Source organism: Electrophorus electricus, chromosome 6 (assembly GCF_013358815.1).
Source record: "Electrophorus electricus isolate fEleEle1 chromosome 6, fEleEle1.pri, whole genome shotgun sequence".
Classification (NCBI taxonomy): domain Eukaryota; kingdom Metazoa; phylum Chordata; class Actinopteri; order Gymnotiformes; family Gymnotidae; genus Electrophorus; species Electrophorus electricus.
This window is the reverse complement of record NC_049540.1, coordinates 22018496-22032106: the sequence shown is the minus strand read 5'-3', so window position 1 is coordinate 22032106 and position 13611 is coordinate 22018496. Positions and strand designations below refer to the sequence as shown.

Genomic DNA, 13611 nt, shown 5'->3' with positions numbered 1-13611 from the left:
TGTAATTGATACAATCTGATTGGTTGTTGATTATGTTTTACATTATGAGCAGATGTGTATAAGATTTGTGTTTTGGGGAGGAAACTATGGTTGTCTAACAGAAGAAAACACTTTTGGAAATAAAGTGAAAGCTGCATTTCAAAAACATCTTTGTTTTGATATCAATCAGGAAAAGTAAGTATTACCTAAATCATGCATTAATGTCAGTATGTCACATTTTTTTTCAATCTATCTTTGTAGTTACATTTAGGTCAGCTACTGCAATGTGACTCGAAACTACTTATCGTGACAGCACATAGTTCACATAGTAGAATTGTAGCATGACAGAGGATGTTCCTGTAGGTGTCTTCTACATTTAAATTCTAGTCAGTTTTTCTATATTTAAACCCTACACAACTTTGTGTAGGGCAAGAGACATATCTATTCCATCTCTGATGTGGTCTGGTGATTGATCAAACCTTATGATTGAACAATGGGTCCAGTTTTGTACATAAAAACCATATTCATCCAAACACATACTTCATCTTCCAGGTGCACAGAAACACAAATAGCATGAGAAATCTTGAATACTGTGAGTTAGGCAGCAATTTTTGTAGCCATGGTTTGAATATTTAAAAATTCATCTCATGGAGAACTGACTGAAAACTTATTTTCCAGATCACTCATGTGGTTTGATCAGTTTTTGCTTTTGAAAACAGGAGCAGAACAACTGATGGATAAATGAAAATGCTTTGTGCTTACAAACCTATACGTAACTGTGCCATACTGTGCTTACAAACCTATACTTAAACACAAGGCTGAGACTTAGACTTAAACACAGCCCTCAAACCCAACCCCCTTCACCACCGCATCCCCTACTAAGATATGCAACCTATGTCTCAAAAAACATGGTCCACCCATATTGTGAGTAGCTAGAAAAAGAATGCAGTTTGACTAGTAATGTGTAAGTTTAAACCAATGAAGGTATGGTCTGTTCAGCAACACCTCCTCTCTCTTTCTTTTCTCTTTAGTTTGGGTTAGTTTAGCTTAGTTCTTGATCATTTAGTGTCCAGGTGGATACTCTACTAAGTATGTAAAATAGAGCATAGACAGAAGTAAAACTATGAAGTCAAGCAAAGAGGAGAGTGAGATAATGAGAACTGCAAGGTGTGAATGAGGAAAGAAGAGAGTTTTAGGTAACAGCAGCACAGACCAGCAGATAGCCAAAGCACAGTGCAAATAATTAATTGGAGACCTGCTGTAATTTGTATATAAGGATCCACAAAGAATGACCTCACAGCGCATGCAGATGGTAGGCAGTGCCCTTGCGCTGGTGGGTTGGGTGGGTGTTCTGCTGTGCTGCAGCATGCCGATGTGGCGCGTGGCCACCATCATGGGCACAAATATTGTCACCTCAAACATTATATGGGAGGGCATTTGGATGGCTTGTGTGGGACAAAGCACAGGTCATATTCAGTGCAACTCTTACGACTCCATGATGACCCTCAGCTCTGATTTGAAGGCTGCTCAGGTCTTCACAGTGGGATCCATTCTGACAGGTGCACTGGGCCTCATCCTAGCCCTCATCGGAGGAAAATGCAGTCGCTTCCTGGACTATAGAGGTGAGGGAATGAAAAATCGAGTTGCCACTGCTGGTGGGGTCCTACTGATCAGTGCTGGACTGTTATGTTTTATTTCTGTCTCTTGGTCTACTGGTGCTGTTGTTCAGATGTTCCACGACCCACAGATGACGGCTACCCAGCATAGAGATATTGGCGGCGCTATCTATGTTGGTTGGGGTGCTTCCATCCTGCTGTTGCTGGGTGGAGGTGTACTCTGTGCCACTTCCTGTCCCCTAAAGGCAGAATATGAGGGCCCCTCAGTCAAATACATGATTGTACACTCATCCCAGGCCAGAACTACTGTAGGATGTTCACAACGAGTGTGGATCACTGAACCAGCACAAAATGGAACATTATCAGTGAGTTCTCAGAGGAGTGATAGAGCATCAGCCAATCATCAAAGGGACAGACCTATCTCTGCAGCATCTAGGCGGATCAGCGCATCAACTACAAAATCTAAGCTTACCTCAGAAAAGTCCATGGTAGAGTATGAGCACAGTCGGGGGCTGTCCACAAAATCCCAGATGATTTACACAGGCTCTGATCACAGCTCAGCAACTGAGATATATGAGCCAGTTTCAACAAATAATGAAAAGACTTATATCTAATTTTAAAAAGGTCTTCCAAGGACAACTAAAGTGCATGTAGAATCTAATTTGATTCCAAGGATACTGACGAAGGAATAATGACCTTGAACATTAATTCTAATAAAGCGATGTAAATTCATCATACAACAGGGTTTACTAACATATTTGAGAATTACATATCATGTTGTTATTAATACTTGTGTAAATTGAGCAAAAATGTATCTACAATGGTCTATATTCAGTTTTTAAGGGTCACTTAATCTGAATATTAAAGTATGATCTATAAATGTGGCTTAAAATACTCAAATGTATCAATGTATAAAAATTAACTGTATTGATTATATTTATTTCCTTTTATTACATATAAAAAACTTTGAGGGACAGTTTATGAGAGAGGAATTGGCAAATTTAACTGTCCCACAATTTAACACACATTATATAATAAGGCAAAGTTCCATGATCTAACTAGAAATCTGTGATCTAGCATGTATTTGTCAGATACAATCAAGTCACACCTAATGGACAAACAGAATATATCAGGCTATATCTTGAGACCACTTGGGCATTGTTTTGAATAAATTAATAAACAGAATCAAAACTCTTGTTTTTATAGAACATAACTCCAACTCTGGTGAGTAAAAAAGCTCCAAGTGTGCCTACTGGCTGCTTCCAGTTACGATGAACACAATTGGTCTGACAAGCCTCTTTGCTTTCTCTCCTGCATTACCCTTTCACAACAGGCAAAACCGGTTCAACAGAAAGTGATCTCACAGGAGTGGTTTGCATTTCATGAGGACATTGAGTAAGTTTCACTGTAAGTCATGGAAGTTTCCTGTGTGATTTTGGGCATGCAATTACAACATTTGCATATGAACAATGTATTAAGATATGTTTGTTGTCTGAATATTGTATAAATAAAGTACTTTTTAAACACATTTCATCTTCTTTCAGCACCTGAAAATCTATTTGTATCTGTCAGTATATTAGACCATGCTTTTTTGATTCATTTTTACCCTAATTCAATATCTAAAACTGCTGGAATTACACTGAGATGGGTACACCTTGGGTAAAAATAATTTGGTAGATAAAGAAAAGAAGGAAAACAAAATAGGAAACAATGTCTAAGGACATAGAAGTGGTTCAAGAAGTGATTTAATTTTGGTCTTCTGTACAGCTTCAACCTTTGGAACTCTGTTTGGACAATTTCACTGTCAGGTATTTAGAAGTTTAAAAGGAGGAAACCTATTGTTTTGAACAACTGTCTATAGGGAACGTTAGGTGACAACTTACCTTAGCTTTCTCCAAATATAGGATTATGCAAATGTAGCAAAAAAAACCAAAAAAAACATGTCTTACTAAAAATAAGTTACTAGAAAATGACTGATGAGCAAATAAAGGCCCTTTTTTGTAGTAATGCTTCCATCTAGTGGTAAGAATCTACTCTATCCAAAATACAAGTGATTTTAACTTTATGGTTTTGTTGACTTTGGGGAAGCTATTCGTTTTTGTTTCCAAAAAATATATATGAATTTTCAGTCCGATTTTCATTAATTCTCCAAGGTCCTCCCAGCTCTGAATTATGCATGGAATATAGCAAGAATATAAGTCTTGTGGAGTCCATGCCTTAATGGGTCAGAGCTGTTTTGGTAGCACAAGGGAAACCTACACAATAGGAGGCAGATGGTTTAATTATTATCAGAGTATATATACAGTGGTGCTTGATAGTTTGTGAACACTTTAGAAGTTTCTATATTTCTGCATAAATCTGAAAACTTCATCAGATTTTCACACAAGTCCTAGATAGATTGAGTAGACAAAGGGAACCAAATCAAAATGGGCAGCCTGTTTTATTTAAGGAAAAGGGATCTGCAACTTATACAACTGTGGTTTGTTTTATTTAGTCCTCTGATACAGATAGACAGCTCCCTGTATATAGTCACTCTCCTGCTCAGCCACAGCCCTTTCCCACTCCTCCACTCCAGTGACAGCTACACAACTCCATCTCTTTTCTTCCTCCATTGTTCTCAACACATTTTCCAGCTCTGCCTTGTATTCTCGATTATCTGCATTGCCTCTTGTAGTCATGCACACATAGCCCCCTAGAATAAGGAGAAAAGTGAATTAAGAATAAACTCCCAGATTGACATCTGAAATACACACACAGTATGCTTCACAGTGCCATCTAGAACTACAAGCACCTAAAGATAAGAGCTTTTAAGGCAAAGCTTTTTAGATTTACATAATTTTAAACTATGATTTGAAGCAACCACATGACCACTTACCAAAGATAGGTCTAGCCATCCTGTATAAATAATGTTTTATTTGCATAATTTTACCTTAATTAAAGATCATATTTCCCGCATTTAATTTCCCCAGCTGTGGGCTTCTGACCCTATCTGTGTTTTTCATAAATACATATTTCCTAATAAATAAATTAAGCAGATGGTGAGTGTGTAATGTGTATTATAATCTAGTACTTCATTAACAAATATAGGCTACTTTCTGCATATTAGTGGAACACTTTTTAATCAACACTTAGACTATGTAAATAAGCAGGTAAATATGGCTCAAATCCCATCTTTTCCTCCATATAGGATACAAAATTGTTATTTGGACAGCGGTGTGAACAGCAAAAGACACAATGAATGTGTCTTTTTCGATTCCGATCTGGGCCACTTTCATAGGCCTACGTCTTAAACTACTGAAAACCGACACGTATCCGACGTGCGGCAGTGCAACTGTGCAAAATCTGAATTCTTGTGAATTTTACATCAATTTTATTGTTCTTTTATTGTTCTGTATTTGCAGCATATTTGTTTCTGAATTTGCCATAGGCCCCCAGTGCAGACTAACATAAGCATTAGCTTTAGCCAGTCAAGTGGCTGTTACTGTTGTCTCCATTTGGATTGTTTTCCTCTGGACAAACGTGCCACGTGAAGCATTGTTGTTTTGTGCAAGCGGATCAGTTGAGGAGCCTCATTTGTTTAGAATAATGCTGGATATAGGTCACATTAAAAAGATGTTGTGAACAGACTAATAAAAAGTCGGATTCTACCTGCTGTGATAACGTACCCTTAGTGTACATTTGCATTAGCAAATGAAGAATGTGCTGAGAAGGCCCACCTGGCTTTGTGGCTTGCCAGAGCTCCCTGATGACCGTCACTGGTACTTGTCCAATACTCAGAGCTCCAACCATTACAACAATGTCATACAACTCTGAAACGAGTAACAGAATGGTCACTTCAATAACAATAATAACCATGTAAAACAATGTAAAATTCAGTTTACATAAGTATACATAAGTATATATGGCTCATTTGTTCATGTTATTTTAAATGAATTTTTAAACATTGCCAAGTACTCAAAACACAAAGAGGTTTACATTAAGCAGTCCTTTTATTTACCATGTTCTGTGCACTTATATTGTTACCTTTTATAAAGATATCCAGGGGTGACGTTTGGGGTGGGGTGGTGGCCTGTGATTAAGAAGGCCCCTAAAAGATTATTCGATTTTTAGGTTTTGGGGCCCAATGTGATATCTTTTCACGGGGCCTAAAATCCTGGGCGGCACCCCTGGACAAATCTACAATAAAATGTTTAACATACAGTTGACATTTTAGCTAAGGACTACATGGAGAAACATTTACTACCTTCTTGTACCAGCAGGGAATCCCGACCCAGAATACACTGTTTAAGGTCCTGATAGAGTCCCGTTTTCCTTGCCAAATTCAACATTGCTGCACTCCCATCGACACCAACAAAATGATGAAACCCATTTTTTTTAAGCTGCAGCAGAGATGCCATTGGAAGAAAATCACATCAGGAGTTAGCTGGTCCATAATGTTCGTGCAATAAAACTGATTCATTATATATGTGTAAAAAATACCAACATAAAAATAATCTCAAAAGTTACTCTTACTTGTTTAGAGACCAACCCTGTCCCACATGCCACATCCAGAATAATGGCTCTCTTTTTATCACCTTTGAAGTTTTTAGTTATGCATTCTGCAGCTAAAAGAGGAGCACGGTAGTCCAACACTGCCACATCCTTTGAAAGCAATTTCAAATACATCCATTACATATTTCTGTAATAACCAGATCCAAGTCACCAGTAAAGCAGATTACCAACTAAGATTTTGTGCTACTGTTATACCCGTTATACCTGTTACCTGTTCATAGTTCTCAGCCCAGGTGTTATAGAACTCAATTTTATCCTGAAGTCCCACATTCTTATGAGCTGAAATGATTACATCCTTCACATCTGCAAATGATCTGGTGCTTGCCATTACTGCGAAATACTGTTTTGTTGCTATAAAGATCGTGAAGAAATCCAACGTTAATACTGTTCAGTGACTTTAGTATTCTTGATGAATGCTATCCAAATTCCCTGCTGTGCTTGATTATTATGGTGGAAGAGGTGACTTAATCTGTTTATCTTTAATGCCTATACTGTCCCAGAATATCCACCTGAAACAGTTATGCTACATTCCACATAATATATTTATAAAATCGGAAAGTAGCTAACGTTTCATTAAATATTACTGGTAATGACACAATGTTGCAGAAACATATACCTAGCTAACTGGCTGAGCCGTATTGAAACAGCATTTTCCACAGATTACAATCAGGGTTCGCTGTTGTTCATTGTCACGTGCAAAGCGCTGCTAAATTTGGATAGCCAGCTAGCTAACCTAGCTAAAGCTACTTATCCTAGGAAAAGTAATTCAGTCGCTGCGACGAGTGAAATGGACATCCAGTGCCTATATTTTTTATCGATACGACACCAGCCTACGTACTTTATGACAAATCTGTTTACTTCCTATTTATTTTCCATGTAGGAAGAAGAAAGGTAGTTAGCCAAATAGTTAAGTGTCAGTACTTCGGGGAACGGACTCCAGCTTCCATTGGCATTATTTGTCTTTTAAGGAGAGATTGGAAACTTCACTCCAGTGGTTTTGCCTGGTTAAAAAAATAATTGGAGGACTAAGGTAGTTTAGCTAGCTAGCTGACTGGCTAGCTAGTTAGGTTTCAATTGTCATGCTGTTGCTAGTTTACTTTCCTTAACTACGGACAGAAATACCTTTAGCTACAAACAAATCGTGTCTGTATGGCTAATTAGCTATATGGTTAGCTAGCTGTTAGTAACCCAAATAAACGTCGTTTAGCTTAGCTATGTTGTTATGAGGTAATAAAGCTAACACTAGCTAGCGCATTTTAGACTTTGTTTTATTTGTGATACCGAAGAAAGCGTGTTCTTGTTGTTCTCTAGTTATCTAGTTTTGGCTAAAATGCTTGTTTTGTTTTGTTTCTCTAGCTAGCTAACGCCAGCAGTCCGGTTCTCGGTACTTGTCAGTCCGACTTTGTTAGGTAGCTAGCTAGCTGTTAGCTAAATTTTGACATTGCTACTGTAACGAGTATTGACTTATAATAGTCGCTTAGTTAGCTAACCTGATAGCTAGCTAATTTGATCACTGTAACTGATTCAGCATTTTAGCGGCACGCAAGATCCACATTACCTAGCTAGCTAGATGGATAACTTTAAAAGACTACAGGGTAGTGCATGCAACTAGTTATAGCAGCTACTATCTGCTCGTAATGCAAGAGATTGGACATACCTGTGGTTATCCTACGGTATGGAGTTCGCTTATCTTGCTAGTTTGTGTAGCTAGCTAGCTAACCTAGGTAAGTTAGCTAGCGTTATCAAAATGCGCAGGCTAAACAATTATTGATCGATGCCTTATGCTGATGCTGTTTGTTTTTGTTTTTTTGCTTTTGTATTTATTCGAGGAAATGTGTTGTATTTTTACTTTTAGATAATTTAGAAATCAACATGTCGATTTTGGGACTTAAAAAGAAACAACCAAAGACTTTCAAAGTCAAAGTTATCACAATGGATGCTGAAATGGAATTCAGCTGTGAGGTGAGCCTTTGTAAAAAATAAAATGCGCTGTCCATAAGCTTATGTATTCGACTGACTGTCATTTTGATAGTCCATTATCGTTAACAGGTAAAATGGAAAGGGAAGGACTTGTTTGATTTAGTGTGTCGGACCATTGGACTAAGGGAAACTTGGTTCTTTGGCCTCAGGTACACCGTAAAAGACACTTATGCTTGGCTTAAGCCTGACAAACGGGTAAGTGTTATAAAGGCAGCAATATTTTGTTTTCTAGACATTGTTAAAGAAAGATGAAGGCAAAAGTTTCTAATTCTGAGTTCCTACTCTGACATAGTAATTTCAGCAAGTTATTACAACAGTAGGTATGTTAAATTCTAAATTTGATTTAAAGAAGTAAATGTATTGTGCTATTAGTGTTTTTTCCTTCTACCCAGGTTTTGGATCAAGATGTTCCTAAAGATTCTCCTATAACATTTCATTTTCTTGCCAAGTTCTTTCCTGAAAAGGTAGAGGAGGAGCTTGTTCAGGAAATCACACAGCATCTTTTCTTCTTACAAGTGAGAGAGAGTTTATATATGGATGTTATTCTGCTGTTTTGGCATGGGGTTTAAGTTATTAAAGTTATAAACATGCTTTTCCTGTCCCTTTACCTTCATTCTGTCCATTTATGAATACTGTCATCTCTAACTACTGTGTGTTTAAATATTGTTTCAAAATGTTCTTTGTCTCACCAAGGTAAAGAAACAGATACTTGATGAAGAGATCTTTTGCTCTCCAGAGGCATCAGTCCTTCTGGCATCATATGCTGTTCAAGCCAAGGTCAGTTTTCATAAAACAATTTTTAAAAATGGCTTTACTGTGTAAAGTTCACTTATTGTTATGCTGTGAATCCATCCCTCTGCTCTACAATTATAACTGCTTTATTGTAGCTTTATTGTGTGTTTCTACTACATTTTTTATGTAGTATGGGGACTATGATCCAAACTTCCACAAGCCAGGCTTCCTAGCCCAAGATGAACTCTTACCTAAAAGAGTAAGTACTGCTCTGCCCCTGCTTAGCTGTGCTGTTTGAGTCATTTAGTTTTGAAAAATAAACTGCAAAAAACATTTGTGTTGGTACATCTGCAGTGTTGTATATGTTAAAGACACAGGCTATTTGGTGACTCATTTTGATTCTTTCTCTGTGTCTCTCTAGGTATTAATGCAGTATCAGATGACACCAGAGATGTGGGAAGAGAAGATCACAGCTTGGTATGCTGAACACAGAAATATAGCAAGGTAAACAACCCATCTGGACTATTTAACCTTCAAATCCCAGCCACAGAAGAAATCTTTGGTATTGTGCTATTATGATGAACAATTTGCTAGATGTCTACTTTGATTTCAGGGATGAAGCTGAGATGGAGTACCTGAAAATAGCACAGGACCTTGATATGTATGGTGTTAGCTATTTCTCCATCACAGTAAGTCATTCTTTTCACTTTTTTTTTTTTTTGAAAACTGTCATTTTTGCAGTTGCGTTGAATATGTTCATAAACAATACAATTATTTCTGACAGTAATATTTTATAGAACATAATTTTGTTTCATAGCAAAACAAAAGGGACACTGAGCTCCTGCTTGGTGTGGATGCACAGGGCCTTCATATCTACAGCCCTAATAGCAAGCTGAACCCCAAAAAGTCTTTCCCTTGGAGTGGCATTCGCAACATTTCCTATAGTGAGAAAGAGGTATCGGAAAAACATCACATCACATGGATTGAAACCTTTTTTTGTATAGTAGTTTTCCTGCCCAGATAACACAGCAGACTTAACTTGATGAAAAACTAGTTAAGTTTTGTTTCATCATATATTGGGGTCAGGGGACATAACTATGATGTGACCTTCTGGGACTAGAGTTTGAGAAAATATCACCATGCTGATTTCTAAAAATATTAAATGAAAACAATGTATGTCGGGTACAGTGAGGGAGGTTTTGCAGAACATTTTCGATCACTGAGTTGCTGTTTTCTATAGTTGGGATGTTTGTGGGTTTTGTTTTTTTTTTTAATAAACATTTACCAGTGAAGTCCATGTTCATAAGTAGATGAAAACATGAAGAAAGAAAAATATCTGACTATATGTGGTATTCTTGCGCATCCAGTGTAGTTAACCTTTAAGTATTTTCTGTGCATATCAGACACATTTTTGTACTATTTATGTTAACAGTTTACTATTAAGCCATTAGACAAAAAGAAGGAAGTATTCAAATTCTATTCTTCACAACTCCGTGTCAACAAGCTGGTAAGTTTTCTTGTAAAATATTGCATTACAGCATCTCAGAATGTTTTTTCAAAGATACAGAGTGTCTTGAGTCATTGTGCTATTTGTGTATGTTAGATCTTACAGCTGTGCATTGGGAACCATGATCTTTTCATGAGGCGGAGGAAAGTGGACTCCATAGAAGTGCAGCAAATGAAGGCTCAGGCCAAAGAAGAGAAAGCCAGGAAAAAGGTCTGCTTGTCCAACATCCTCCCAATGTCTGCTTTGTGACACATTGAACTTTTTAATGCTTTCACTTGGTTGATAAGTCACTCCAGAGTTTTGGCTTTTTTTTGCAAGCAGCTTGTCATTTCTGCAAGTGGCTGGTCATCTTTATTTCCCTTTTGGGGCAATGTGTTTGTGTATGAGATCAGATGGAGCGTCAGATTCTTGCACGTGAGAAGCAGTTAAGGGAAGAGGCTGAACGGGCTAAAGAGGAGATGGAGCGACGTATGTTTCAGTTGCAGGACGAGGCTCGTATGGCAAACGAAGCACTGGTGAGAAATTCAGCACTGCATGTAATGCCATTCTCCAGTGCACACCAGTGTCTCGAATTCTGAAGCATCTCTCCATATTGTGGCCCCCCCACCCCCCAAAGACTGCTGCTATATTGAAGTGCTATGGTTGCTCCATTGAAGTGCTATGTGACATAATGCTGTATCCCTACCCCTCTCTGCAGCTGCGTTCTGAGGAGACAGCCGACCTTCTTGCAGAGAAGGCGCAGATTGCTGAGGAGGAGGCCAAGCTGCTGGCACACAAAGCAGCTGAGGCAGAGCAGGAGAGACAGAGGCTAGAGGTCACAGCTCTCAAGACCAAAGAGGAACATAGGCTCATGGAGCAGAAGATGAGAGAGGCGGAGCAGCTGGCCGTAAAGCTGGTGGAGCAGTCTGAGAGGAGGTCTGCATTCAGAGCCTTCTCTTATATGTGGATGTATGTAACAAAGGGCAGTGGCAGTTAATGGCAGTATATGCATCTGTCTTTTTTTTTTTTTTTTTTTTTTTTTTTTTTGTCAGGTCAAAAGAGGCTGACCACTTAAAGCAGGACTTGAATGAGGCCAAAGATGCAGAGCGCAGGGCCAAACAAAAGCTCCTTGAGATCACCAAAACAACATACCCAGTAAAACTAATAATGCCACTCTCAACCATTAGATTAAATTAGATATCTTCTCTAAGTTTACTACTTGGCAAATACGTTTTGATTGAAATGATAACATGGTGTGTTTAGTTGGTAGCTCCATACTCGAACCCCCCTGCACCACCTGGTCCTGACAGCATGGAGATGCCATTGGAGATGGCCACATCATATCGACTGGACTTCAAAGACTCTGACATGAAGAGATTGTCTATGGAGATTGAACGTGAACGGTACAAGTTTGCTGTTGTCTCATCAGTTGATGGAGCTTTTATTCCTATTTCACAGGAAATTCAACCATTTACTTTCCACATTTTACTACAGGGACTTCATTTTGGCAAGGGCTGATTATAACTGAAATTCTTGTTTAGTGTTGTTATTTATTTCTGATAAAGGATACAGTTGTAAGGTAAAGACTAATGATAATGGTTTACCACATTGTCATATATGTGTGCATATGTCTACATGCCTTTTTGTGTGTCTCAGTCTGGAGTATATGGAGAAGAGCAAGCACCTGCAGGATCAGCTGAAGGAGCTGAAGTCTGAGATTGAGTCTCTGAAGCTGGAGGAGCAGCAGCAGCAGCAGCAGGCAGGCCTGTACAACCTCAGGGGATATGCTGAGCCTCTATATGTTCCCCACAGCAATGTAAGACACATGCACTTGCAATACCAGCAACAAGTTCCACCACAAATGAGGTCTCAAGACATCTAATAGAGTGGAGTGAGATTCTTTATTAGAGGAGCAGAATATTAGCAAAATATAAGGCACACATCTGACAAAACCTTGTATACTTAATCTGCCATTATTTATCATCTAGAATAGATTCTTGGACAGGATTGTGCATGATAGTAAAGTGGCTGTTGCATTATTAGTTTTGGATTGTTCTTGTACCTTTTAAGTATAATGTGAATTAGGGGTTGGAAGAAACATCTTTTTATGTTCACAAAGTGATGTAATGCAACAAAAGGTGGTATCATTGTTCTCTCTTCTGTACCTTTTGTAGCGTAACTCATCTTACATGGCTCAGATGGCCTTCTTCGAAGAGGTGTGAATGAACAGAGTAACTGCTGTTTTAAAGAGCAGGAAGGAGCTGGAGATGTCATCACTACAATTTGAGGCAATCGCCAGGACATGTAACAGTAATGAGCACGCACTCTTGCACAGCAAGCATTGTAAAAAGTGCTTTAAAAATGGTGTTACTGGCAGTTGTTACTTAAATGCAAATGTGTCATGCACAGATGAAGACTTTTAAGGTTTTACTGTAGCTATGAATAGCTTGTCCCTTCAAATAAATTATTTCATGTCTGCCTTGTAAAATGTATTATATCTATTATACAGGTAGGTTTGTTTGAGAAAAGGGATGTTTTGAAAGGGGACCTTATGTTACCCTTAAGATTCATTAAATAACTTTATATAAATTTGTAAATATTAGTATTCATATTTGCATCCTAAAGGAAATTTATCTAATTAAATCAGCACTCAGTAAATAACAAATTGCTGCATTTTTGTCAAATTGCTGAATTTCAAGTACTTTGTCCCCTTGTGCTTTTTCATAGCAGGATTTACATTAGTGTCCCATTGATTGGTATATTTCAGGGTAAAATATACTTCAAGAGCCTTTATAATGTGCATGGCTAAGTCTGGGATATATGTTACATGATGCTTTAAGCCTAATGTTTATAAGTAACATCCAAGGATTTCACTACATTTGACAACTAATCTGTGACTTTAAAGACGGGTGAATTGCACGATATATTTGCCAGTATAAGAGTGCTCAATGAGTTTAATAGTCCTGATGCACTATGACTTGGCAGCTCAGATCCTGCTTTAGTGTTCATATACCTCACTCAGAGGGCAGGTAAACCGGCACTCTGCATTTTTGCAGCGATAAAAATTCACACTTAACATGGTGTTTCACGTGTATCCCATTAACTGACTGGTGAACTTTGCCTTTACCTACATTTATGAATTTTATATACTTTGGGTGTCTTTTTATGTCTTTGTTTTAACTTTTTGTAGGTAGTTCTGGATGAGCCTGATCTGACATAACCAGATGTTCTGATCTGTGTGTGTGTGTGTGTGTGTGTGTGTGTGTG

General features: G+C 38.1%; 3 protein-coding genes across 6 annotated transcripts; 2 read left to right on the top strand and 1 right to left on the bottom strand.

Annotated features, from left to right (window-relative positions):
* Window positions 1-1267: 1267 nt before the first annotated feature.
* On the top strand, window positions 1268-2209 carry LOC113575043 (claudin-4-like). Its single transcript, XM_027006340.2, has one exon. The coding sequence runs from the start codon at window positions 1268-1270 to the stop codon at window positions 2207-2209; it is 942 nt and encodes a 313-aa protein (XP_026862141.2).
* Window positions 2210-4016: 1807 nt separating this feature from the next.
* On the bottom strand, window positions 4017-7929 carry mettl27 (methyltransferase like 27). The gene is made up of 6 exons (XM_027004742.2): window positions 7804-7929; window positions 6358-6497; window positions 6108-6236; window positions 5839-5974; window positions 5312-5404; window positions 4017-4287 (listed from the first exon to the last, which is right to left on the bottom strand). Exons 2-6 carry the CDS (start codon window positions 6472-6474, stop codon window positions 4082-4084), a joined length of 681 nt encoding a protein of 226 aa, XP_026860543.2. The 5' UTR covers window positions 6475-6497; window positions 7804-7929; the 3' UTR covers window positions 4017-4081.
* nf2b (neurofibromin 2b (merlin)) lies at window positions 6508-13113 on the top strand. 4 transcript variants are annotated; one of them, XM_027004714.2, is made up of 17 exons: window positions 6508-7037; window positions 8002-8108; window positions 8196-8321; window positions 8519-8641; window positions 8820-8903; window positions 9049-9117; window positions 9280-9362; window positions 9472-9547; window positions 9676-9813; window positions 10291-10365; window positions 10462-10575; window positions 10758-10880; window positions 11063-11280; window positions 11397-11499; window positions 11608-11747; window positions 12001-12160; window positions 12519-13113. In XM_027004714.2, exons 2-17 carry the CDS (start codon window positions 8019-8021, stop codon window positions 12564-12566), a joined length of 1770 nt encoding a protein of 589 aa, XP_026860515.2. In that variant the 5' UTR covers window positions 6508-7037; window positions 8002-8018; the 3' UTR covers window positions 12567-13113. The 4 variants fall into 4 exon arrangements, with proteins under 4 accessions (XP_026860515.2, XP_026860506.2, XP_026860524.2 ...); XM_027004705.2 differs by having other exon boundaries at window positions 6509-7176; XM_027004723.2 differs by lacking the exon at window positions 6508-7037 and adding an exon at window positions 7815-7870.
* Window positions 13114-13611: the final 498 nt, after the last annotated feature.